At 33.0% G+C, this 24,503-nt stretch overlaps 3 protein-coding genes across 3 annotated transcripts in view; 2 read left to right on the top strand and 1 right to left on the bottom strand.

The window, feature by feature from the left end:
* Nucleotides 1-427, top strand: part of LOC145324687 (uncharacterized) — a 54,693-nt gene extending 54,266 nt beyond the window's left edge. Inside the window, exon 17 of the mRNA XM_080167280.1 lies at nt 67-427. Coding sequence (XP_080023406.1) covers nt 67-116 — 50 coding nt within the window. The 3' untranslated portion in view covers nt 117-427. The remainder of the gene's footprint in view (nt 1-66) is intronic.
* LOC145324688 (very long chain fatty acid elongase AAEL008004-like) overlaps nt 1-24,503 on the top strand; it is a 199,798-nt gene that overhangs the window by 33,886 nt on the left and 141,409 nt on the right. The window lies entirely within an intron of this gene.
* LOC145324061 (cathepsin L-like proteinase) lies at nt 3,266-8,049 on the bottom strand. The gene is made up of 12 exons (XM_080166686.1): nt 7,978-8,049; nt 7,372-7,532; nt 6,978-7,053; nt 6,805-6,895; nt 6,634-6,725; nt 6,425-6,523; nt 5,793-5,943; nt 4,549-4,691; nt 4,384-4,457; nt 4,059-4,151; nt 3,944-3,995; nt 3,266-3,409 (listed from the first exon to the last, which is right to left on the bottom strand). The coding sequence occupies exons 1-12, from the start codon at nt 7,984-7,986 to the stop codon at nt 3,299-3,301; spliced, it is 1,152 nt and encodes a 383-aa protein (XP_080022812.1). The 5' UTR covers nt 7,987-8,049; the 3' UTR covers nt 3,266-3,298.

Here is a 24,503-nt window from a genome sequence, read left to right as displayed (position 1 = left end):
AACATCTTTTTTTTCATGCCTTTGCATTGCTACTTATGAATGTTTTCATTCTTGTTTTATTTTCAGAAGAACTGCCAAAATCAGCCGCATCATTTCCTGACCAAGACCTTTTCTGAACTGTGTAGTATAGACAATTTTCCGCGGATACGTGAATGTTATATTTCTTACTACTTATTTTTGTGTGAATATTTATTGCCCAAGAGAATAAATGATGGAGTGACAGCCTATTCTATAAAAAAAATAATTTACTAATTTGAATTTCAATGAAACTATTATATATATGGTTTCTCTTCACGGTTTAAAACTGGTTTTTATCCAGCAAATGAAAATATATTTAAAATATTAAAAAAATATCATACCGTGTTTTTTTTCTGATTTTTAAACACAATGGTAATGTTTTATGCCTCATTTACAATAATTTACCACAATTAAATTTTGTTTTTAAAACTATAAATTGTAAACAAAAGTTTATATAAATTTCCATTGGTTTCCAAAAAATTTTATTTTGTACATTTGTTGCAAATATGGATGAAATCAGTTAAACTTTATACTGCTGCGCTACTTTCAGTAACATTTGTTCTTGTTTTTAATATATCTTTCATAAAGAATATTATGAAATGTAAAAAAAAACAATAAATTAGTTATTTTTAACCTTTAAACCCATTTCTGAGTATTAATCCATTTAATTTCAGTCCCATTTATACCGAATAAAAAAAAAGAAAGTCAGAAGCGAAATCTCCTAAATTGACATGAAATCCTTTTTTTGATAGCTGTTTAGTTCTAAACTATTGAAACTATATTTACTTATGTTTAAATTAAACTTTCATTAGATGTATCCTAAATTAGTTAAACAGAATGTTATCAATGAAATAAAGTTAAACATATATCTATATATTTCTTTCTATTAACGCTTTCCGACTATTTGATTGTCTGATGGTCAGACACTATAAGATACAGTGGGTACTTGATTTTGGGAACCTTAATTTTTTTTGGTAGAATAAATAATTGAACATGAAGATAATGAAAAGTAGAATTAACATTTATAGGTTGTTTTTTGAGTTATGTTATGAATTATGTTTGTTATGATCAATTTCATCAACAGAGCAAGTGATTTATAAAGTATATGCGCAGCATTGGTGAGCAAAATTTTAACCAAAAAATGTGCCAAATATCCTAAATGGTAGAAGAAGAAAAACAGTTCGCTAAAATGGAAACAAAAGTTCAAGATTTAGATTTTAAAAAGTTATTATTTGTAACCTATATTGTGTCATTTTTGTATTGTCTTTATTTCACTAGAAAATATAATAATTGCAGGGCTCGGCAGCAGCAGCCACGACATCATCAGCCGCGTGGCAATGAGAAGCCTTTTATGAAATTTTGAAAACACCAGTAGGATTGTTTGCTGAATACAGAACTCCACACATTCCACAATATAACTAAAGGAAAACTTCTGGTTGAGCTACATATGTACTATGAAAATAAAAGAATAGTTATTTCTTGCATCATATTATAAACAGCTTTCCTTGGATATAGAATGTACAATTATATGATTAAAACCAGTTTTTTTAGACCTGAGGTGCCAAAGGCACGGGCTAAAAAACTGGTTTTAATCTTATGATTGAACATTTTTATATTCTTGGAAAGCTTAAAAAGATTAATGTATGATTCCATTTTCCTCTCTCTTCATGATGATATCGTCTTGGTAGATTTCCTTATGACCGATACAATTCTATAATGCACCATTCAATCTTCAAGAGAGATAAAACTGGAATGGTGGTTGACCTTTTTATTTAAAAATATTAATAAAAGTTTTCCTTACCGCACCACCTTTTTGACGTACACATTTGTTTTCTCTAAATAATACATATAATTTTTTGATCCATCCATCTTGGCGGACACAGAAGGCATCCAAAATCCAGGTATGTTTGTAAAGGTGCCTTAAATACTAAATCACATTCTTTATGCTTTTTTTCTGAAAACACAAAGTTACATTGACCTCAGCGTGGAAGTTGACACCAGAAGTACCTGGAACGTCTTGCTTTTAAAAGGCCATAAAATCCACATTTTTAAAGCACCACTGGAAAAGGGTTTTTATATTAATTATTATACAACATATATATAGAATCAAAATTTAAAATTAGCATTCATATCTTTCCCTAAATTTCTTCATCCAAAAATTCTATTTGTGTTAGTCTATAGAAAATGTTCTAATCATCCAGATGTTTATTATATTTATAAAAATCATGTCAATTTTCTGCTTTGGTCCAAGATAAAGAATGTTTAAAAATTGCCTACCCTAATCTTTTCTCTAAATTTTACTTTTACATTCCAGGTTTCAACAAATAAAACTAATGTAATCAATTTTCAAGTTTATTGTAATAAAAAAAACACTAATTATCATTTGATGGAATGATAGCCAAATATTATTTTAAAGTTAGTATGTTTTTAAACCAATAGAATTATAAGAGAAGAAGCATATTCTGAACCCTTTTTTCGTAAATCTGACAAAGGAACTCCTCCAGCTGACAAAACACCTTAAAATTTTTCGAGTATATAATTTCTAGAAAGCTATCTTTATATTAAGGAATTCAACCATTCATAGCTAACTTATTAAAGGATTTGTAATATGCTTTACACTATACTAGAAAATAAATTTTTACATGATATAATTTACGTGAGAAAAGCTTTATCTTAAGAAATGAGACTATTTACAGCTAACTCTTTATATGAACAAAATGAAAAAAAATATGCCCTTTCTTCTTACCCATATGTGTACAGTGTATACACAGTACAACGCTAGGTCCTGTTGAAAACGTAACGAACGTACTGTTGTATTGCTATTTTTTGTTATTTTATTTTTATATAATTTATTTCGAGGTAAATATGAAACAAACTATGAATTTATGTATTTTAAATGTTTATAATAGATACGAATTACGAATTAAAGATTATAAATCATGTACATTTGAAGTCCGAGATATTATTTTTTTTGTTAAAATAGAAACTCAAGAAAAAAATATGATTTTATGAACTTAAATTCATGAAGGGATTTTTATTATTTTATATCGGTTGCAATAGATAAAGCATATTTATTATTAATGCACAGATAAAACATAGATGTGAAACTACAATTTGAAGTATACTCACGTGATGGACTTGATTCGAAATGTTTTGGTAAGCTCAAAATGTGTCCATAATTTCAACCAATGAGATTTCATGTATGCTCCGATGCGATTCTCCTATTGGCTCAATCAGACATTACCTCTCTTTCTTAGTACCTTTATTTTTAAACCTAATATTAGATTTTAATTTTGAATGCACGAATAGGATAGGTAGCCTCAAATAGAATACCACATGCTCCACAAACTTTCTCTGTCCATGTCTCATTCCCTCTGTCCACAGGAGGTATCTGAAATAAAATAATTTGTCAGATCTTACCTAGAGGCCTCTAGGGGCACTCCACTTTTAGTTTGAAAAGATTTTTGGGGTATGGTCCCTTTTGTAACATCTTACCTTACGGGGCGATTCTTCGTAATTTTTACAATAGCTTTTCTCCTATTTCTAGCTCCTGCGTGGGGTTCTCACTCTGCAGGCAATTACCTAATCCTGTGGAGCAATCACCTAACCCAATATAACCTAACCTAACCTAAAATAACCTATAAAAAGCCATTTTGAAAATACTACGAATCGCACCTTATGGGGCGATGTTACGAAAGGGACTATTTCTGATTTGATTTTTGTTTTGGGAGGTATACATTTTTCCAGGGGCAATCCTCTTGGAAGAGTAAAGGTGCACTTTTCCAATATATAGTTATAAACTTTTTCTCGAGCTATGAGAAGCTTCACTGCAAAGGAGAACCTTATTGGTCTAGCAGATGGCAAGAACATTTGGTACAAACACAAAGACAGATAAACATTGTAATAATTTCAGCTAGATAATTACCTTACAAGCAGTTCCCATTGAAGGATTGTAATTAGTTCCACATATGTTTTCTCTAAATAAATAAACTTGTATGAAATTGTTTATCTTTATAATAATTCCTTCGATATTTAATTACCTGGATAATCTAAAATATCCTGATTCTCCCCACCCAGTTCCCCAGGAGTTTCTAAGCAACCAATAATCTCCAAGCTTGTCATCTGTTCCATATCTTCATTACAGGTTTTAAACATAATTTTACAATCCAAAAAATCAAAATAACACAAATTAAGAATAGTATTGTTGCATAATAGAACATGGAAGAAATAGTTTTGAACAAATATAATAAATATTTAATCAGCATCTAAAATGCAAAACGATTAAAACAAGAATAAAATAAGTAAAATATGCTTTGAAATTAGATTTTCAGTTTTCTTCTAAAATTCATGAAATGAAATGTTTACCCTACAAGTTGAACTATATGGCTTATTTCAAAATCTTCATTAAAAGTACAATTTAATATTCCTTCTTCATAATCCTAAACAAAAATTAATTTAGTTAAACAATATGTTTAGGCATTAATTACTTTTATGGAATAATTTCTAAAATAAATTTATTGTATATAATACCTGGAGCTCCATGCCTCCAATAACAACCCCTAGTGGACCATTATTTGCCACATGATACATAACTTCATCCATGTTGTTACTTGTAAGTCTTTCAAATCCATCTACTGCAACAACTGGATGTTTCCACTCATGTTTACACCCACCTGTGAAAGATTTCTTAATCATAATTTTTTTTTTATATTATAAATATAGATTTAAAATGAAATATCTATAATACAAAGTAGAATGATGTCTGTCTGTTTGTTTGTTTGTAGCAAATGATCTCGCTAACCGCTGAACCGATCGGGTTCTCCTTTACAGGGTAGATTCTCATAGGACCAGGGAAGGTTCATAACTATTTTCTTGGGGTGGGGGGGGGGACACCCTAACCCCCCCAAAAATGAAAAATACCCCCCCCCCAAAAAAAATGATTTCTTTTTAAAACTAAAAATAAAATAGTGGGGTCGACTACCCCCCCCCCAAAAAAAAAAAAATTTTTTCTTTTTTATTTTTAATCTAGAATACGAAAATTGGTTTGATCAAACCTCTTGGGGAAAAGCCCCTAGAGGCTAGGGGCGAAGACGCTAGTACTAATATATAATATCTCCTTATAATAAAGTAACAGGATGTTTGTGTGTTTGTGTGTTTGTGTGTTTGTATGTTTGTATGTTTGTATGTTTGTATGTTTGTACCGAAGGATCTCGCTAAACACTGAACCGATCGGGTTCTCCTTAACAGGGTAGCTTCTCATAGGTCCTGGGAAGGTTTATAACTATTTTCTTGGGGGGTTGGACACCCCCAACCCCCCCCCCAAAAAAAAAAAAAAAAAAAAAAATTTATATTTTTTTAACTAAAATTGAAATTAAAGGGGGGGGGGGAGGGGGCCTCTATAAAAAAAAATTTTTCGCCCCCCTAATTTTTTTTTACTTTTTCTTTCAAAATCTAAAATAAGAAATTGAATTATTAAATTCGCTCTCTCCTCCTCAAGTGCCCCTAGAGGCCTCTAGGGGCGTAGCCGCTAGTATAATATAAGACACCAAGATTTAATCTCACATCTCACTAATATTTGCATTAAACTTTTAATTTGAACAATAATTTGCTTCTAAGCATGTTTTAGTGTAAAGAAGAAAGAAAACGATATATTTCAAAATCTTTTATGTTGTAATGATGATAATAATCCATCTTTGTTAAAGTCAAGTTATTCATTTTCATACTATAGACTCATAAATAAAAAATATTGAATAGATTTGTGATAATATTTATACCTTGTAAAACAGTAGATGTGGTTCTAAATGGATATTGCTCTTCTGTTGATATCCCAAATAATTTCATGTAGTCATAAGCATTATCTTCAATGTTTCCCATGCAACCACCAGTACCTCCACACTTTCGTACATTTGGTACACAAGAAATTATCTAATATAAATCTTTAACTAAGTAAAGTTTTTTGATCTATTAGAAATTCATTTTCCAAAGTAAAGCCTAGTTCACAAAAGACTTAGGTCGACCACTGGAAATTTAAGGTCGACCTAAAGAAGCTTTAGGTTGACCGATTTTATATAGGCATTTGTTAGTTGTACTTGTTTAGGTTGACCTACAATCAGTCGACCTCTAAACGTTGTTTGTGAACGGGGCATAAATCAATGTTTCAGTTATAATTATATAAAATGACAGGATAAAACTTAATTTCATGACTTTTAAATATATGATATAACATCTAAATTTCAAGCATCATTATGACTTAAGCCCAGTTCACAAAAGATTTTTTTCACAGGTCTACCTAAACAGGTTTAACCAACAAATACCTTTATACAACCTAAATCAACCAAAATCTTCTAAAGGTCAATCTAAAAATTTCCTAAGGTTGACCTATGTCTTTTGTGAACTAGGTATTAACCTCTTCAACACTAAGTTCAACATGTGAAACATTGCTTAATGCAGCATAGGATTCAATTTGTTCTACTGCAACAAAAGCCCAACAAGAACCACACGAACCCTAAGAAAATACCAAATGATTTTTAAACATTTTATTTTAGTTGTGTTTGGCTTTAATATGATATTTAACATCAAGATAGCAGACTTTCTATTCGTATGCATATTCATAACCTGATCTTTAATCCTGGTTATTATGCCAGATTTTCTCCAATCAACAGATTTTGGAATATGTTTTCTATAGTTTTTGGGAATATATCTTGGTGCTAAAGAAATTTGTATTAATTTTTAAATAATTGCGAAATAAAATTGCATAAATTTTAATAAATAATGCTAAAACCCTACTCCTTGTTGATATCATTGGTGTTTGGTGACCTTTATAGCATGCATGTACTGCTTTAAATTCCTCTTTAGTCATATCAGAAAATTTATTCACCTTGTAAATTATATTTGTCAATATTTAATATTCATGATTTATCAATATTTTTTTTTCTTGTAATCAAATTAATAGGACTAACCCCCATTTTCCATGTTCTGTTAGGATTAGAGTTGTGATTTGTAATCTTAACAAGATTGTTCCTGAACACTTGAAACCTGCAAGTTAAATATAATAATCAATTTAATTGAATTCATTTAAAATGCCTAAACCTTTTCTGTTGTAAACAACTAGCTAAAAACTATATAAAACTGTTGTAGGTGTAGTTTAGTATTATTCTGATTGCCATTTTGTAAGAGAGACAAGAAAAATTGTTTGTGTATTACAAAAAGAAAATTAAGGAAGGAATCCTGTTTGGTATTTATAGTATATTATACATTTTTTACATAATGCCTTAAAACTGTTTTAATGAAGCAGAATCAGATCTGATAAAAGCCTTATTTGATTAAAATGTTAAATAATAAGTATTGGATTACCTTTTGTGATCTTCAACTTCTGTATATGATCTTTGATAATTCTTTTTAAAATGTTGATATTGTTGATTAGCCACCCTGAGAAAGTTAGGTTGATACCAGGCTGTGTGCTGTGAGTCTGTGTAACCAGGGGGTATCCATCCAATTATTGCCAGCAAAAACAACTAATACAAAAATACTTGGGAATAGTCCCTTTCGTGGCAACGCACCTTAAGGGGCGATTTGTCGTATTTTTAAAATGTCTTTTAATAGGTTATTTTAGGTTAGGTTAGGTTATATTGGGTTAGGTAATTGCCACACAGGGTTAGGCAATTGGCCCCGCAGGGTTAGAGCCCCCCGCAGGGGCTAGAAATATGAGAAAAGCTACTGTGAAAAATATGAAGAATCGCCCCTTACCACGAAAGGGACTATACCCAAAATATTTTGAACAATGTTATTTAATTTTCTATCATAATACATTATCCTCTAACGGTCAGGGGCCTTTTTTTCTAGGGGTTTTTCTCTCGTGGAAGATCCATAACTTATATATAAGTATATAAACACTTAGGCAATAAGTTTTCAAAATATTTACAATACAAATATATCTGGAATGAAATGTGTATTATATACCTTAATCATATTTGAAAGGTCAAATCAAAACTGTTGATATTAAACTCAACTAAAAATAATACAAGGATGACAACATCCCTAAGAGTGATGCACAATAGAATCTTGGATTAACTTAGTGAATTATGAATTAAGTAAATAAAAAAGGGAGAAAATGGAAAAGAAAGAGAAAAAAAGAACCAAGGAATGGAAAATATTAAGGATGATACAAATCACAAAACCTTTTTAAAAATATTTTTTTGATTGCATGACCGACAGAATGACAGAGCTGCTGATGGTGGCTTCAAGTGAGGCTTTTGGCTGAACTGTTGAGCAACAGGATTATTTACAAATTTTAGGGTGATTTAATGGCTGATTGGCGAATTAAATTTGCCGCGCTACACAGGGTAAATGCTGAGCCCTGCTAAAAGTTTCAAATAATATAAAATATCTTATGAATTATATACTTTTTGAAATATTCGTGCTTGGTAAAGATGAATCTGAATGTTTTTATTCAAGCATTCAAATGATATTATTTTAACAAATTATTTTAAAACATTTGAAATTTACAACTATTTATACAATCAATATATGTCACAATGTTACAAATTATTCAGATATTTATTTAAAACAATTATTTTAGATTAAAATGTTATCAATATTTTATAATTCTTAAAACTTTTAATTAAATAGATACTAGGGTTGGGCCGGACACTTTTTTTGCCGGATACCGGATACCGGATATCCGGCTGATTTCAAATGCCGGATATCCGGTAACCGGCCGGATATCCGGCAAATATCCGGTTATACGGCCAAATTACCGGATATCCGGCCAAATTACCAGATATTAAAGTAGTAAAAAAAAAATTTCTTCAGAAATCTTATATAAATTTACATAAAGTTAAACTTGTTCAGAAAAAATGTTCTTCTAGCTTCAATAATAAGAAAATTATAGCTATTTAAGATTTTAAAAAGCAGATATTTTTGGTGTAAAGTATAAAAAATTATAGAGCCGGATATCCGGCCGGATAGTTTCAATATCCGGTATCCGGCCGGATATTGAAAATGGCCGGATATCCGGCCACACCGGATATCCAGCCCAACCCTAATAGATACACCATAAAATAAGTAGGACGAATGGTTATGGACCCAGAACTCAACATGTAAAATCCTCCGAAAAAAAAAGCATCAGATTTTTAAATTTAATCAGTTAAGTGGTTATCAAATATTATGCTACAGCCAGAAAACCTTACTACTTTATATTATTTCATTCCTTACTCGTCATGGGGTAATGGCGCAATAGGTAGGGTGTTGGCCTGGTAATCTAAGGGTTCCCGGTTCAAGCCCCGCCACGTGCAAAATTAACTCTGATGAATTGAGCCATACTGATGAGCCCTAAAAGGGCGAAACACTGTGTCTATGGATATATATGCTCGTTCGGTCAGGTATTAGGCTGAACTAGAGCACTCTCAGGGGAATGAAAAACCGTACTAATTAGCCATAAGTGCAAGGCACCCAACTTATCATAAGTTGGTTGAGCTCTCTTGTCGAAATTTGATTCCTTACTCGTCATGGGGTAATGGCACAATAGGTAGGGTGTTTGCCTGGTAATCTAAGGGTTCCCGGTTCAAGCCCTGCCACGTGCAAAATTAACTCTGATAAATTGAGCCATACTGATGAGCCCTAAAAAGGCGAAACACTGTGTCTATTGATACTTTATATTATAGGATTTCTGAAGTTCAGATGCTATTATTACACAATTTGGTTCTTTCTAGATACAAATTTTCAGAATTATGGAATAACCATTGTAATAAATTAGATTTATCAACCCACAATAAATCAAGAAAAATATAATTAAAAATCTAAAAGAATCTTTGTTATCAAGCTTAACTCAATTGTGTAACAACCCATTATGTCAAGAATGTAGATAAATTTATATTTCTTTTCAATAATGTTTAAAATCTGATGAATTAATTAAAATTTATTTGTTGAAAATTTCTTAAATTTATATTATTGAAATAATGATGTGAGACTGGTATGCCCTAATCAATCCTTCCTATTATCATTCTTTCCTCTCCAATATGATTTTATCTATTGCTTATTATCTTTTTTTTATATTTTTTAGTCTTACTTATAGCCTGTATGCAGTAATGTGTTAATACACATTATTGCATACTTCCTACTTTTTAGGAAACTGCCATTTGGGAAGAATTTTTTTTTATGAATTAACCATATCAATAAAATTTGACTGTACATATATATAAAAGTTGATAATACTCATTTAATTCATTTATTATTATTGTTTTTTTTTCTATGTATGTACACCCAAGAATAATAAATCTAATCTAAATTATAGCATCTGTTAAAATATTTCTTGTAGCTGTTTTTTTTATTGTTTCTATCATAATAATAGATATAATATAATATAGATTATCCATCTGACCCCAAAAATAGTCAATCTGAAAAAGGAACTCCTCCAGCAGACAAAACACCTTAAAATTTTTCGAGTATATATTTTCTAGAAAGCTAACTTTATTCTAAGAAATTCAACTATTCCTAGCTAACTCATTAAAGGATATGTCATGTGCTTCACACTATACTAGGAAATAAAGGGGGGGGGGGGGGTTAATGCAACCATGTCGTAATCAGTGATTAAATGGAAATAGAATTCGAATTTCAATCTGAAATTTTGCATGAATAATCCTTGGTAGGTCTATTTTCCCTAAATTGAAAAAAAAGTTGGAAAAGTAATGGTTAACGGCTGGCGGCTCAGCCGTTTTGCCAATTTTTGCCAATCTTAAGAGCATTTTAGTCACGAAACCTATCTCCACATAATATTTTTTGTCACTCAAAAACTCAAAAGCATGGCTCTGCTCTATATTTTTCAATTGTGTCGTGTTTTCGGTCTTCAAAGTTAAAAAAATCGTCGCTAGGGGGGGGGGGGCGATTGCCCCAAATGCCCCCTTCGGTTCGCACACCACTGGAAAAAAAAAGAAATATATGTATATTGTAAAACAATCCTTTAGACAATTTGAACATCCAAGTAGAATACCTTTGTACATTAAGACCTCAAACCGACTGGACTGATAAGATTCTCTTATTCTAGATAGCTTCATAGTGGTCATTGGCTATTTTGCAGTATTATAGACAGTTTTTGCTAATAGTAAAAAAAAAAATTAAATCCAGTTTTTTGGCCCATATTGTTTTCAAATAATTACTTAAATATTTATATCTATTTATCTCTTGAAGAAAGGGAGGGATAGTCAATCCCCCTCAAATAGTTATAAAAAATCCCTGAACCTATAAGAAGCTTTACTGTATAGGAAACCATATCGGTCCAGCGGTTAGCGAGATCCTAAGCCACATACAGATACACATCATGTTACTTTTATAAAAGGATTTTGATAGCTAAAGTAAAAGTTAACTTACCCCACCCGAAGGCGTGTTAGGTTAGAAAAAAAAACAGGGAAACTGTTTACACAGGATGTACTGGGACCTTATGGTGATTTCAGAACATGCTCTCCCTAAATTGAATTAGTAGTTTCACATGGTAGAAAATTTTAAAATTACCTTTGGTGATCAAATTTTACTTTTATTTTTAGAGTACCTTCATCTAATCTCCTTTATTGTCTTATTTTGTCTTTCATGTTCATCATGCAAATTCGTTCACATTACGGTTGAACTGACAGACATTGGAGCTTTCTAAAAAGGTCTCTAACATTTGTCTAGCTCTAATACTTTTTGAGATATCTTATTTCAAAGTATTGCTGTAAAATCATCTTTTAAACAGCAAAAAGTTGAAAAATAATATTAGAAAGTCGTTTTCCGAAATCTTTAGCTTTAGACTAAAAAAATATTATTGTATCTTACAGGATAACCCATTTAAACTTTGGACATTTGATAAAAAAATTATGTAGTCTTCATACATTTTGCCTAAAAATTTGTTTATCTTTTTTTTACCAAAAGGCAAGTATAAGTATGTTCGTAGAACTATAATATTACAGTTTCTTAGCAATTGTTCTAAATATAATAAAATATCTTAAAACTGACTACTAGACTATAATAAAAATCGACCTTTGGACTAATTTTTTTTATCTTCGATTTAATGCTGAAAAATATTTGTAATTTAATTTTAATTTTTAGAAAATTTGACGAAGATGATTTTGATTTTGAAAACTTCCCCAGCTTCAGTCAAACAACCGCCAGGTATTATGCTATTTTTTAAACTGTTAACATATAGGTGATAGAAACTCTTATAGCCTTAAGTAATTGTAGTTTCTCTGTACAATAAAACTGCAAATTATTAACAGCAAGTATTAATTATAAACACTTACAGAAATTATAACATCTATGATTAGCGAAGATTATTTGTAGACAATGTGTTGTTTAGTTTATTACACTAGTCCCTAAAGTTTCATAATAACATTTGGGGACTTGTTATTAAATTTTGATTTTTTGGTTGATTTAGTTGAGTGTCCAAACGTTTTGACCACAAATTGTACTTTACAGGAGTGGTAATATTGTATATAATTGGTGATGTACAATCAACAATGTTGTACATTCATTTATCGTCAATTGTCTTATCGCTTTAGATCTCTAAATGGATCTTAAGGAATATAGAATACAAAAGACGATATATTTATGAGCCATTAAATATGAAAAACAAAATTACCACTTCTGTAGATTTATATTATTGGTGGAAAAGTTTGGACACTGCTTATTTTTACTACTAAATCAGTAGTGAATAAAAGTCTCTAATGTTTTTAATTAAAAGTCTTTAGGGGCCAGAATAATTTACCTTTCCTACAAGATACCAAATTTCAACCTCGAAAACATTGTATTAGACAGACATTCAAAGTTATAGAGTAAGCAGCATATGTAACTTTTTAATATTTCAGAGGTCGCCAGGGCTAAACACAGAGAAGCTTTGCTCCAATAGTTACAAATGTCTCAAGAAAACTATTAAAATTATATAAAAATAAAATCTTAAGGCAACTAAAATTTATTTATGAAGTATGAATCCAGTTTTAGGTGATCATTTTTTATTTTCTCAATTTCTAAATTTGCCGCGCGCCATAAAGAACCAATCACATATCTCCTTTCTTAGAAGTCACCCAATAAAACGCTGGTATTTTATCAATGTGACACATAATTGGTTAATTTTGGCAGCAAATTCTGAAATTCCAAAATTTAAAAATATGTCATCCAGTTTTAAATATAAATTATAAATAAAATTGTTATTTAAGTCCACAAATATATTATTGATTTCCACACAAGCTAAATTTGATAGAATATATATGAAAATTTTTTCTTTTTGAAAATTGATTGATGAAAATCTAACAACAAATTTGCTTTGGTTAAAAACAGTATTTTGTTTGTCTTTTATAAATGTATTATGTATATTTTTATATGAATTATATAAATATATTTAAAATCGTTTTTAATCAATTAGTTAAAAATCTCCTAAAATGACCTATTAGAAAAAGTAGTATGGTTAATGGTTAATGGTTATTAAGATTTCGTTGACTACTGAACTGATTAAGTTTTTCTTTTAAAATCTAAAATAATAAATTGGGTTATCAAATTCGACTCTCCCCTCCTCAAGTGTCCCTAGGGGAGTAGCCGCTAGATGATATATAAAGTAGTAATTTTTTTTATGTTTGATTAGGAAGTAAAAAAAATAGCCAATGAGAGGCCAGTATACACTGTTATTGACCTATGGTAAAATTTAAAGTGGCCTCTCATTGGCTATTTTTTACGTCATTATCAGACTCAGACACTTTTACTAGGTTCCTTTAGATTAGAGAGCCCTAAATGCTAGTTACAATGTCCTACTGAGAAGCAAACACTGAATGCACAACCTTTGTCTTTAAATCACTATTTTGCATGGATCCCTAGTGGTCACGACTAGAACTTGACACCTCCCTGAAAACCAGCTAACACGTTACTAATTAGGCTAATTGAGGTATGATTATGTGCAAGGCATTCCTACTATTATTACTACAATTATGTCACACTCCTGACAAAGACGCAAATACTTTTAATATATTTTATACATATTAGCTAGGATTCAAACCTAAAATTCCGAGAAAGAGCTTGAGAAAGAGAGATAAAGTCAGAAAGAGATAGATAGATAGAGAGAGAGATAGAGAGAAAGAGAGAGAGAGAAAGAGAGAGAGAGAGAGAGAGAGAGAGAGAGAGAGAGAGAGAGAGAGAGAGAGAGAGAGAGAGAGAAAGAGATAGAGCGAGAGAGAGAGAGAGAGAGAGAGAGAGAGAGAGAGAGAGAGAGAGAGAGAGAAAGAGAGAGAGCGAGAGAGAGAGCGAGAGAGAGAGAGAGAGAGAGAGAGAGAGAGAAAAAAAGGAAGGGGAATGAGAGAATAAGATTAAGATAGGGATAAATAGATAGAATTATAATGTGATAGAGAGAGAGGGAACGAGAGAAAAGAAAGATAGAAAAAAGAGATAGAGAAAGAACAAAAGAGAGAAGAAAATTAGAGTGAGAGATAAAAAGAAAAATATCGTTTCCCAATTATATCAAGAAACTATTTGCATTAACCTATTCTAAGTTTATTGGTTTTCTTGGGTTTGATTTTGATTAGTCAAAGCTTCCTTAAAAATTACATTTTAGATAAGCTTAAAAATCTTTAAAATTATTTATAAAATGCTTAATGTTAGGCTTTCATGAAAGGAAATGAACGTATTATCAATTTTAATAATTAAATTATCAAAGAGAGGAGTAGGTTGTGCTAAAAATCCGTAAAGGTTGTGAGTTTTAAGTTAAAAACAGTACCGAGTAGAACGATAAAAATTTATTTTTGCTTTAAAAAAACGTCTATAGTTCTTTTCAATAAGAAATACATATATTTAGTGAATATTATCATTCTACTACTATTTTTAAGCCTTAAAACTCACACCTTTACGCAATTTTAGCACAACCTTCTTCTCCCTTTCTGATAACGTATTGATAGTTTTATTACTAAATATAAAAAGTCTAGATGAACAATCAAATAATATGACTATTAGCATCATAGTTTAGGAACAATCCAACTTTATTATTGGTTAGAAACGTTAAAAAAATGTATTGCTAAATTCCAGTTGATGTATTTTAGGTAATCAAACAGATTATTTCGCCTGATTGTCTTTTTAGAGTGTTAAATTTATTGTTTTAGAATTTGTGCTACTCTATAGTAATTGTTAAATACAGGGTGCGGCACATAAATCGAGACATTTTGTAATTTTTAAAGAAATGAACATAAAATCGTCAATTTTAAAGATTTTATTGAATTTTAAAAACTGGGAAGCAAAATAGGTATATGACTAGTAGATTATTCAAAAAAATCGCCGCCAGCCTCAATCACCGCCTCTACTGGCCTCCTCAACCGCCGGCAGGTCCAGGTCAAAATGTACCTGTCCAAGCTGGCGTAGTTCTCCTTGATAGTGGCAATAAGGGAGGTCTTTGTGGTATGGGCACGTCTATTGGTGCATGCTTCAAAGTAGCCCTAGGCTCAAAAGTCCATTGAATTAAGATCGGGCTGCTGGGAGGCCACATTTCCTTGCGAACATGAGTAACCGCCAAATTGACAAAATCCATGTTTTTGCTCTCATTTGGGCTAGGATTTAGCTACAGTGGACTTTAAGTACTTAAAATGCGTGTCTCAATGAGCTTAAGACACACAAGAAAATTTGGGTCAAATTTCCAACTCCTTCCCTGTCGGGCCCTACTGTTTGTGATTTCTTAAGGCTCAAAATCTTGAAAAATCGACCTCATTTCGGCTAGGATTGAGCTAAAATGGATTTAAATATGGCAAAATGTGTGTCTCAATGAGCCTAAGACACCCACAAAATTTAAGGTCAAGATTCCAACTCCTTCCCTGTCGGACCCTACGTTTTGTGATTTTGCGCATTAAACCACCGGCGCATTTGGAATCTGCCTTGTTGAACATATGCTCGGACAGCTCGGTGTACACGTCTATCTTCGTTCAAAGATTTTTTTGTGCTAAAAGGTCATTACCTAAGCTTTCTATAGTGGGGTCAAACGTCCTGATTGGTCAAGTAGTTTTCGCGCCATGGCCGTTTAAAAAATGTCTCGATTTATGTGCCGCACCCTGTATGTATATATATATACAATTACGCTAACTATCTTGACCGATATGGTTCTCATTTTCTGCAAAGCTATTTCAAAGTTTTTAGGACGGTTTTTAACTATTTTCTGGAAGGTACCTTCCTTCTCTCAAGAAAAAAAAAGAGAATGGGTTTGCTATTAAAAATCAATAAGTACAATAATCAGTGCATGTCCCTGTTATTTTTTAATTAAATACATTTATCAAGAAAAAAAGATTGTCGCAATTAAAAATTTAATTAGCTATTCTTATCAACTTTAGTCTGAATTTGATTCGTGAAGTCTATGGTTATTTATATCTAACTTTATTTAGCCCAATTTATATTTTACCTTGATAATAGGACCTCTGTCTATCTGTCTGATTGAAGGATCTCGCTAACCGCTGAACCGATTGGGTTCTCCTTTACAATGTAGGGTTATGGGAAGGTTTATAGCTTTTATATTCTCCCAAGAGAAATCGCCAAAAATTTAAATTAAGCGTAAATTAAGCTGATCTTAACATAGATTAAAAAAAAAACAAACATTTTATGTGCCATTTTATTTCTTTACACTTATTTTGTTGACTGGGGGTGTCCCACCCTTCTACTACAGTTAGGATATTCCGTTAAGCGACGCCTATGCAGTCCAGCAGTTGCAAAGTTTTTCCACCTTGTATTTTAGACTGGTTGCATTGCCTCTAGCCTATAGGGGGTTTCCCAAAATTCAAAACATTATATTTTTTGGGAGAGGGGGGGGGGGAGAGGGGTTGAGTGGCAAATATTTTTGGTAAAGGGTGTGGTCGATATTAAAAAACATGATACTAACAATAGGTTTTTTTAAAGAAGCAAATTCCAGCAGATAATAAAAGCATCTTTTGGACGGACGAAGCGAATACCATTGTTCTCTTTTCTATTATACTAGCGGTTTCGACCCTAGAGGCCTTACAAGAAAAAGTTTTGTTCTAAGTGAAGTCCAGTAGTTCATATGTTTGCACCGCCTAGAGACACTGTGCGATTTATCTTGGGAGAGTGGTGGTCCCATATCGGTTAAGCGGTCAGCGAGATCCTGCGGTACAGACAGACTGATAGATACACACATATCCTGTTTCTTTCATATAAGGATTCAATCTAATTTTATTTTCTTATTTTGATAGAATACAAATAAATTTATTTATTTTTGAAACAATATATTTGTATTCCTTGAGGCTAAAGGCAAATAATTTTTTTTTGTATTTTCTAATTGTTAATATGATTTGTAAGAATCGTCAAAGTGAAGTGATTCAAATTATTCATGTGATACAATTATCATTGTGATTTGAGAGTAATGGTATGGTGATGACCAGAACGGTATGGGAGAATATTTGAAGCAAAGCATATTTAAAATCTCTAAATGTAAGTGCATTCTGTATTTTTGCAATTTTATATCATATTAAGAAACTCAAGATGATCACTAGGGTGGGTCGATTTTTGACATTTTTTTTTCTGAGACCTAAGCGGGGATCTGCAAACAATTCTTATGATTATAATACACCTCTGGATGATTTGAAATTTATCTTAAGTCTTAAAACCGCTGACGACCAGACATACAATTGTATAGCTATTTGTAAATGGGAGTAAAAAAATTATTGAATCAGAACTATGGCTTCATGGTGCTCCCAGGAAAGGCATTGAGGAGTAGAATCAGGAACTTTTGACCGTTTCAAAAAATCTCGTTCATAGCCTGAGAAAATCTCAAACAACCTCTACAAATTGGATAATTCTCAATAAACCTGAAGAAATGGTGTTTTTTTTTTGAAATTTCTAAGGCTAGGAACTAGATATTTTGAAACTGACAAAAGTTTCTGATTCTACTCCTCAAGGCCTTTACTGGAAGCACCATGAAGCCATAGTTCTGATTCAATTTTTTTTGAAATGTCATCTTTGTATATTAACAAGCAATGAAATACATTTTTAAGTGGTCGCATTCTAAATCTCAATTTTCTAAAATTCTTTTTCATTCACAATTTTAATTAATTTTAATTTTACCTGTTGCATATCCCCTCTTCGTCTAATTCCCATATGAACCCGCCCTACTGATCACCTACCCCTACTACCCATCATTGTTGATATATGATCTATTTCAAGCCCCTTTAACCCTTAACGGTCGATGGGGGGGGGGGGGCGTTGAACTCCCCCCATCCGGTTTTTTTCTATCTCATTTTCTGTGTGTGAAAGATAAAGAGCCCAAACTGCGTGACTTTTAAGTATGGGTATGAAACATAAGTGAGAGTTGGAATTTTTGAATATCCCCATCCTGGCGGGCACAGGATGCCAGCAAACCTGGCAGGGTCATCCAGGTAAAGAGCAAAAATATTTTTTTTGACTTAAACAAAGCATTTCATCTCTTGTAGTATATCCTCATATGAAATACAGGTGTTCAAGTCAATTTCAGGTTCCAGGTATGATCCTGCAGGTCCTGATCCTCCAGGCCTCCAGAAATCTTTTTTGACTTAAAGACTTCAAATTTTAAACTTAAACTTTTCCTACATGTCTACATAATGTATTAAAATTTCATAAAGATCCGCTGCCGTTTTGCCACCGACCGCCGACTGCAGCGGCTGGCAGCTGCCAAGCGGCCGCTGAAATTTATATTTTGATATTTCAAATATAAAATTTACATAAAGATAAACATTTTCTGCACAAAAAATTTTCTTCTAGCTTCAAAAATAAGAAAATTACAGCCTTTAGAAATTTTTAAGTAAAAAAGGACCTAAAAACAAAGGTTGTTAAATAAAAGGGTGAAGGAAGCGAAAATTGACTTTAACTCACTTAAGGTCGGAAATTTATCATAAAACAAGAGACTTTAGCCCTCTAGCTCTAATAGGAACTGAGATAATAAGGGGGGGGGGGGCGTTGAACCCCCCCCAACCGATTAAGGTGCGGCAAGGGGCCCGACTGTTAAGGGTTAATGGAGTCTAACCATTTTGGACCCATTTTGTACGAGATAATATTCTTGCAGAGCTCTTTTAACTCTTAATAACGATAATATAAACTGCATGGTGTGACAAAAAATTAAATTGGACTTTTTTTCTGATTTGTAAACAAATGTATATAAAATCGTCAATTTGAAAGATTATATTGGATTGTAAAAACTGGGAAGCAGACTTGGTATATGACTATTAGATTATTTAATAAAATCGCCGCCAGCCTCAATCACCGCCTATACCCACCCCCTGAATCGCCCACAGGCCCCGGTCACAATGTCCCTGTCCAAGGTGGCAAAGTTTTTTTTTGGCAGGGGCATGTCTATTGGTTTATGCTTTAATGTAGCTCTAAGTCCAATAGTCCATTGAATTAAGATCGTGGCTGCTGGGAGGCCATATATCTTTAGGGACATGATTAACTGCAGGTTCCAAATTTACCCATCTTTCATGCTACCTTTCGTCACGGCGGCTCTCATTTTTGCCACAGTTAAGCTAGAGCAACGTTCTATACCTTTTTGGATATGTCATGAAGATTTAGCTAGGGTTGTCGGCGCAATCCATAGTCTAACAAGGATGACAACATTCATGAGTATTGAAGCACAAAAAAAAAAGGATGGGAATACGTGTAAGTAGATTTAAAGTGTATTTATTAAAATCAAGAATAGATTTATTGGAGATAATAAACACATATTTTGTTTAATGGTGACGATCAAAGTAAATTACATAAAACAGTTAGGGAGTTGAATCCATTTTTATAGAAGCAGAAATATAATCTATGATTATGGTTTGGACCCTCTCTACCCATCCACTTTCCCCTCTCTTGGTGAAATAAAGGTACTAAGAAAGAGAGGCAATGTCTGATTGAGCCAATAGATGAATCGCATCGGAGCATACATGAAATCTCATTGGTTGAATTAAACTGAAGTTTTCTAGTTTTTTCATTAGAGTTAATTAGAGCTGTTTCTTTCAACTTTTACTCGAATCAAGTCCATCACATGAAGTACTGCCTTCATATTGTTGTTTCACATCTATGTTTTATCTGTGCATTAATAATAAATATGCTTCATCGAACACAGTAATAGTGTCTGACTGATTATGACGTAACAAAAAAAATTAGCCAATGAGAGGCCACTATAAATTTTACCATTGGTCAATAACGGCCTCTCATTGGCTAATTTTTTTTGTTACATCATAATCAGTCAGACACTATTACTGTGTTCTGCTTCATCTATTGCAATCGTTGTAAAGTAATAAAAATCCCTCTATGAATTTAAGTTAATAAAATCATATTTTTTTCTTGAGTTTCTATTCAAACCAAAAAATGATATCTCGGACTTCAAATGTACATGACTTATAATCTTTAATTCATAATTCGTATCTATTATAAACATTTAAAATACATAAATTCATGGTTACCTCGAAATAAATTAGATAAAAATAAAATAACAACAAATAGCATACAACAGTACGTTCGTTACGTTTTCAACAGGACCTAGCGTAGTACTGTATATACACTGTACACATATGGGTAAAAGGAAAGGGCATATTTTTTCATTTTGTTCATATAAAGAGTCAGCTGTAAATAGTCGAATTTCTTAAGATAAAGCTTTTCTCATGACAATTATATCGTGTTAAAATTTATTTTCTAGTATAGTGTAAAGCATATTACAATTCCTTTAATAAGTTAGCTATGAATTGTTGAATTTCTTAATATAAAGTTAGCTTTCTAGAAACTACTCAAAAAAATTTAAAGTTTTTTGTCAGCTGGAAAAGTTCCGTCGTCAGATTTACGAAAAAGGGGTTCACACTATAGTTCTTCTCTCCTATTTCTATTCTTGGTGAAGACATCTTCAACGCCGATACGATTTTTGAAATGTAAGATTCCACTTTCAATAGAGGCGAAACTGAAATCACACATTCATGTTTACATATCAGCGTATTCATAAACATTGATTTCCTTATTTATATCGACATAATAGTAATGTATTATTCTACTTTCAATAGAGACAAAACTGGAATGATACATTCAACATAACATATCATATATTTAAATCGACATAGTAGAAATGGTACATATTAGTTAGTTTTTTTTTAAATTTTTATTAGTTTGAAGTTTTTAAGAAAAAAAGGACCTAAAAATAAAGGTTTCTAACACTTAACAATCAGGCCCATTTCCGAACCTTAATCGTTCAACGCTTCCCCCCCACCCCACATATCATCTAGGCTCCTATTAGAGTTAGATGGCAAAAAAAATTGTGCATGTTCCCTGTTAAATGATAAATTTCTGACTTTAAGTGAGACAAAGTCATTTTTTGCTTACTTAACCCTTTCATTTAACAACTTTATTTTTTAAGGTTAACCCATTAGTGCCAAACCGGGTTTTAAAACCCGGTGCCAGAAAATGTAAAAAAACCGGTTTTCGGCTTCATAATTGCATCATTCTCAGTATGAATCCCCCCTCTACTACCCTGGCTTTCATTTCCCCCTGGAGCAGGTAGTTTTGCTTACTTCCGTTTGCCGGTATAGATCAACAAAGTTTGAAAATCATGAAAATTCAAAATACCCCATCTAACTTTTTTGTTTTTATAGTAAAGTCGCTGATTTTTTTCGTTAAATCTAAAGTTTATTGACAAGTACATCTATTTGTGAATTCGTTTTATTTAAATTATTATTTTTTATATGATTTTTTTATCGTTTTTTTTACGCCCTATATAGGCATTTCGGCATTTCCATTTTGAGTCTGAAATTTTTATTACCCGGTTTCACTAATAGATCTTTTTTGACAACAACAACAAAACAGGGTTTTTTTTACCTGAAATCGCCGGCTAAACACGAAATTTGAAATAAATCGCTTCGTATTATACTTGTAGCTCTTTAGATTACATGAGGTTGTGTAGTTTTCAATTACGGATCGTATCAAAGTTCTAAAAAGTGTTCATCTCACTTTTGGCGTTAAAAAATTACATTTTTCGATTTTTGGTCAAAATAACCGGGTTTATACAGGTCAACCGGGTTTTAAAACTGGGGGAAAGCACCAAAAACGGGTGTTAATGCCTGGTTGGTATTTATGGCCAAGCCGAACCGTTTTTTTTTGCAACTTTCCTGTGCACGCCACTAGAGCAAAACAAAAAATTATGAATTCCGTTTTGACCATTATAAAGCTTCCCTGAAACTTACAGCTCGATCGGCCCATAAAAGTGGCGCTCGGCACTAATGGGTTAATTAAAATGTTAAATGGATGTAATTTCCTTATTTTTGAAGCTAGAACAATTTTTTTCAAAAAATGTTTATTAAATTTTATATTAGTAATCTCAAAACATAAATTTTCTTATTTGTTGGCTTAACAACTTTGGGGACTTTACTGAATTTTGATTGGTTGGTTTAAGTGTGGTAGGGTGAAGCGGTTCAACCCTACTGAGTGAGTCCGGTCAAAAGAGCCCCTAGCCTTAAACTGTTTTTAACCTATTTTTTAATCATATATCAAAAATATGCTATGACACCAGTAGAATCAGACTGCAGAGCCCAAATTTGAATTAAGTCCCCAATAAACTTTTTTGGGGGGATTTAAAAATTAATTTTATATGTTGCTGTGATTATTTTGACGGGAGCAAAAGCAACTTTTAGTTTGGGGTTAAATTGTTTCTTACAGAACAATTTTATATGATTCAGTTTATATCAATACAACAATAAAAAAACTCTACTCTGTTCCATGGAAATAATTTTTTTTCTAACACAATCAATTTTAGTAAAAAATTTTACATAATACAATAAAACACATAACGCTAAAGTTAAACCAATAAGATTTCTTGTTTCATTTCAATTATTTATAATTTCCGAAAGAGTGTTTTCACAAAGTGACTTATTTACAATGTAGTTAAATAATTTTTATTTAATTAAAATGAAAAGAATGAAAACTATACACGTAAAAGATACATACTTTTTAAAAATATTTAAAAATAAGTTTGAATAATCTTATTTTATATCATATTTGTATATGTGTATATAATTTTGTTGTATTGCATAAACATTTGTTGACATCATGTCATCTTGTCATCAAATTTAACCCTTTACAGCCAATTTTTATGTGTTTGAAATAGGTGAACGAACACAAACATGTTAATGTTAATTCATTGGTATATTGTAAAGATTTAACTTTTTAGTGAAATTTTATAGTAAAATCACAAGGCCTACTTTTACTCTATACCAGAATACAATATTTATGAAGCAAAACACTCTAAAAGCTACGAATTTTACCCAAATAAAAAAAAGACCTTTTGCTTTGGTCAAAATGACCAGGGCAACAGTAAAAATTAATATTTTATGCACGGTGACCTCCAAGATCTTAGCCGTTGGTGAGGCTGGACAGATGACATAGTGGACATCCATAGCCTTGCATACTTCCAGGGGCCGGTCCACCTCTTCGTGATCTTGGCTGCTTTCCCAGGCACCAGTCGGGGGGCCAGATACCAGACCAGGTCTCCAATCTCGTACTTGGCCATTCCTTTGTAGGCCGCTGCGCTCCGTCGGATGGTCCCGTCTTCCCGCTGTTGAATTGCGTCAAATACTGCGTGGTAGCGCTGTAGGATGGCCTGTACGTTGGCTGGGACTGAAGTGTATTCAGTGTCAGGTAAGCGGAGCACCAGATCCACCGGAAGTTACCGCTTATTGGTGGTCTTCTGCACACACATTGGGCAGGTCTGAACCATAATGCGGATGTCACGGTGGGCCGTGGGCCACCAGAAGTGCATGGCGACGCGAGCTATAGTGGCCTCTATCCCGTGGTGTCCAGCCATTGGAGCTCCGTGGGCCAAGAAGTACGCGTCTTGATGGAGGGCTGGAGGCAGCAGGTAGCAGGTCCTCTCTTTCGTCAAGGTCTTGGCTGTGATGATGAGGCACCCATGGTCGTTGATCCCGAGGGCTGCGAACCGGCTGGCGTACTGCTGTTCGTCTCTGGACTTACCCCGGAGCTCGGCCTTAGGTGGCGGACACATAGCAGGAGAGGGTCCTTGGTTTGGGCTTCCAAAACTCGTTCTCCAGTAGTAGCAGAGGGCCAGCAGGTCCTTGGGTGTACTGGGTGATGGCCAGTCTTGGATGTGGTCGATGGTCGATGTAGTCCTCCTGCGTCGTGATTCCCCTCGCGGCTGAGAGTGTGGCCTAGGTAGTCGACGGTGGGCCTTAGGACTTCTTGGAGTCTAGCTAGATGGGCCCAGGTGTTGTTGTGGAAGGACATGACATCGTCCAGGTAGGATTGGAGGTTCTCCGTGCCCAGGGGGTTAAGGACTCCACCGATGAACCTGGAGTAGACGGAGGGGGCGGTGGCCAGGCCGAAGGGCATCCTCTTCCATTGGTACAGCCCCCTAGGGGTGGTGAAGGCCGTACAGGGTCAGCTATCCTTGGTGACCCGGATTGTATAATAAGCGGCCAACATGTCTAGCGCACTGTTTACGCAATGTCCGCTGGCTCGCTCTACCAGCTGCTGGATCTTGGGTA

The sequence above is a fragment of the Acartia tonsa genome, chromosome 7 (genome assembly GCF_053477335.1).
Source record: "Acartia tonsa isolate MP-2025a chromosome 7, ASM5347733v1, whole genome shotgun sequence".
NCBI lineage: Eukaryota > Metazoa > Arthropoda > Copepoda > Calanoida > Acartiidae > Acartia > Acartia tonsa.
The sequence above is the reverse complement of the archived record's forward strand: the minus strand, read 5'-3'. Positions and strand labels throughout refer to the sequence as shown.

Coding starts and splice junctions, on each gene's coding strand:
- LOC145324061 (XM_080166686.1), bottom strand. Junction 6,896..6,977: donor ACAGAACATGGAAAATGGGG/GTTAGTCCTATT, acceptor ATAATTTACAAG/GTGAATAAATTTTCTGATAT. Junction 3,410..3,943: donor CAATGGGAACTGCTTGTAAG/GTAATTATCTAG, acceptor ATTTTATTTCAG/ATACCTCCTGTGGACAGAGG.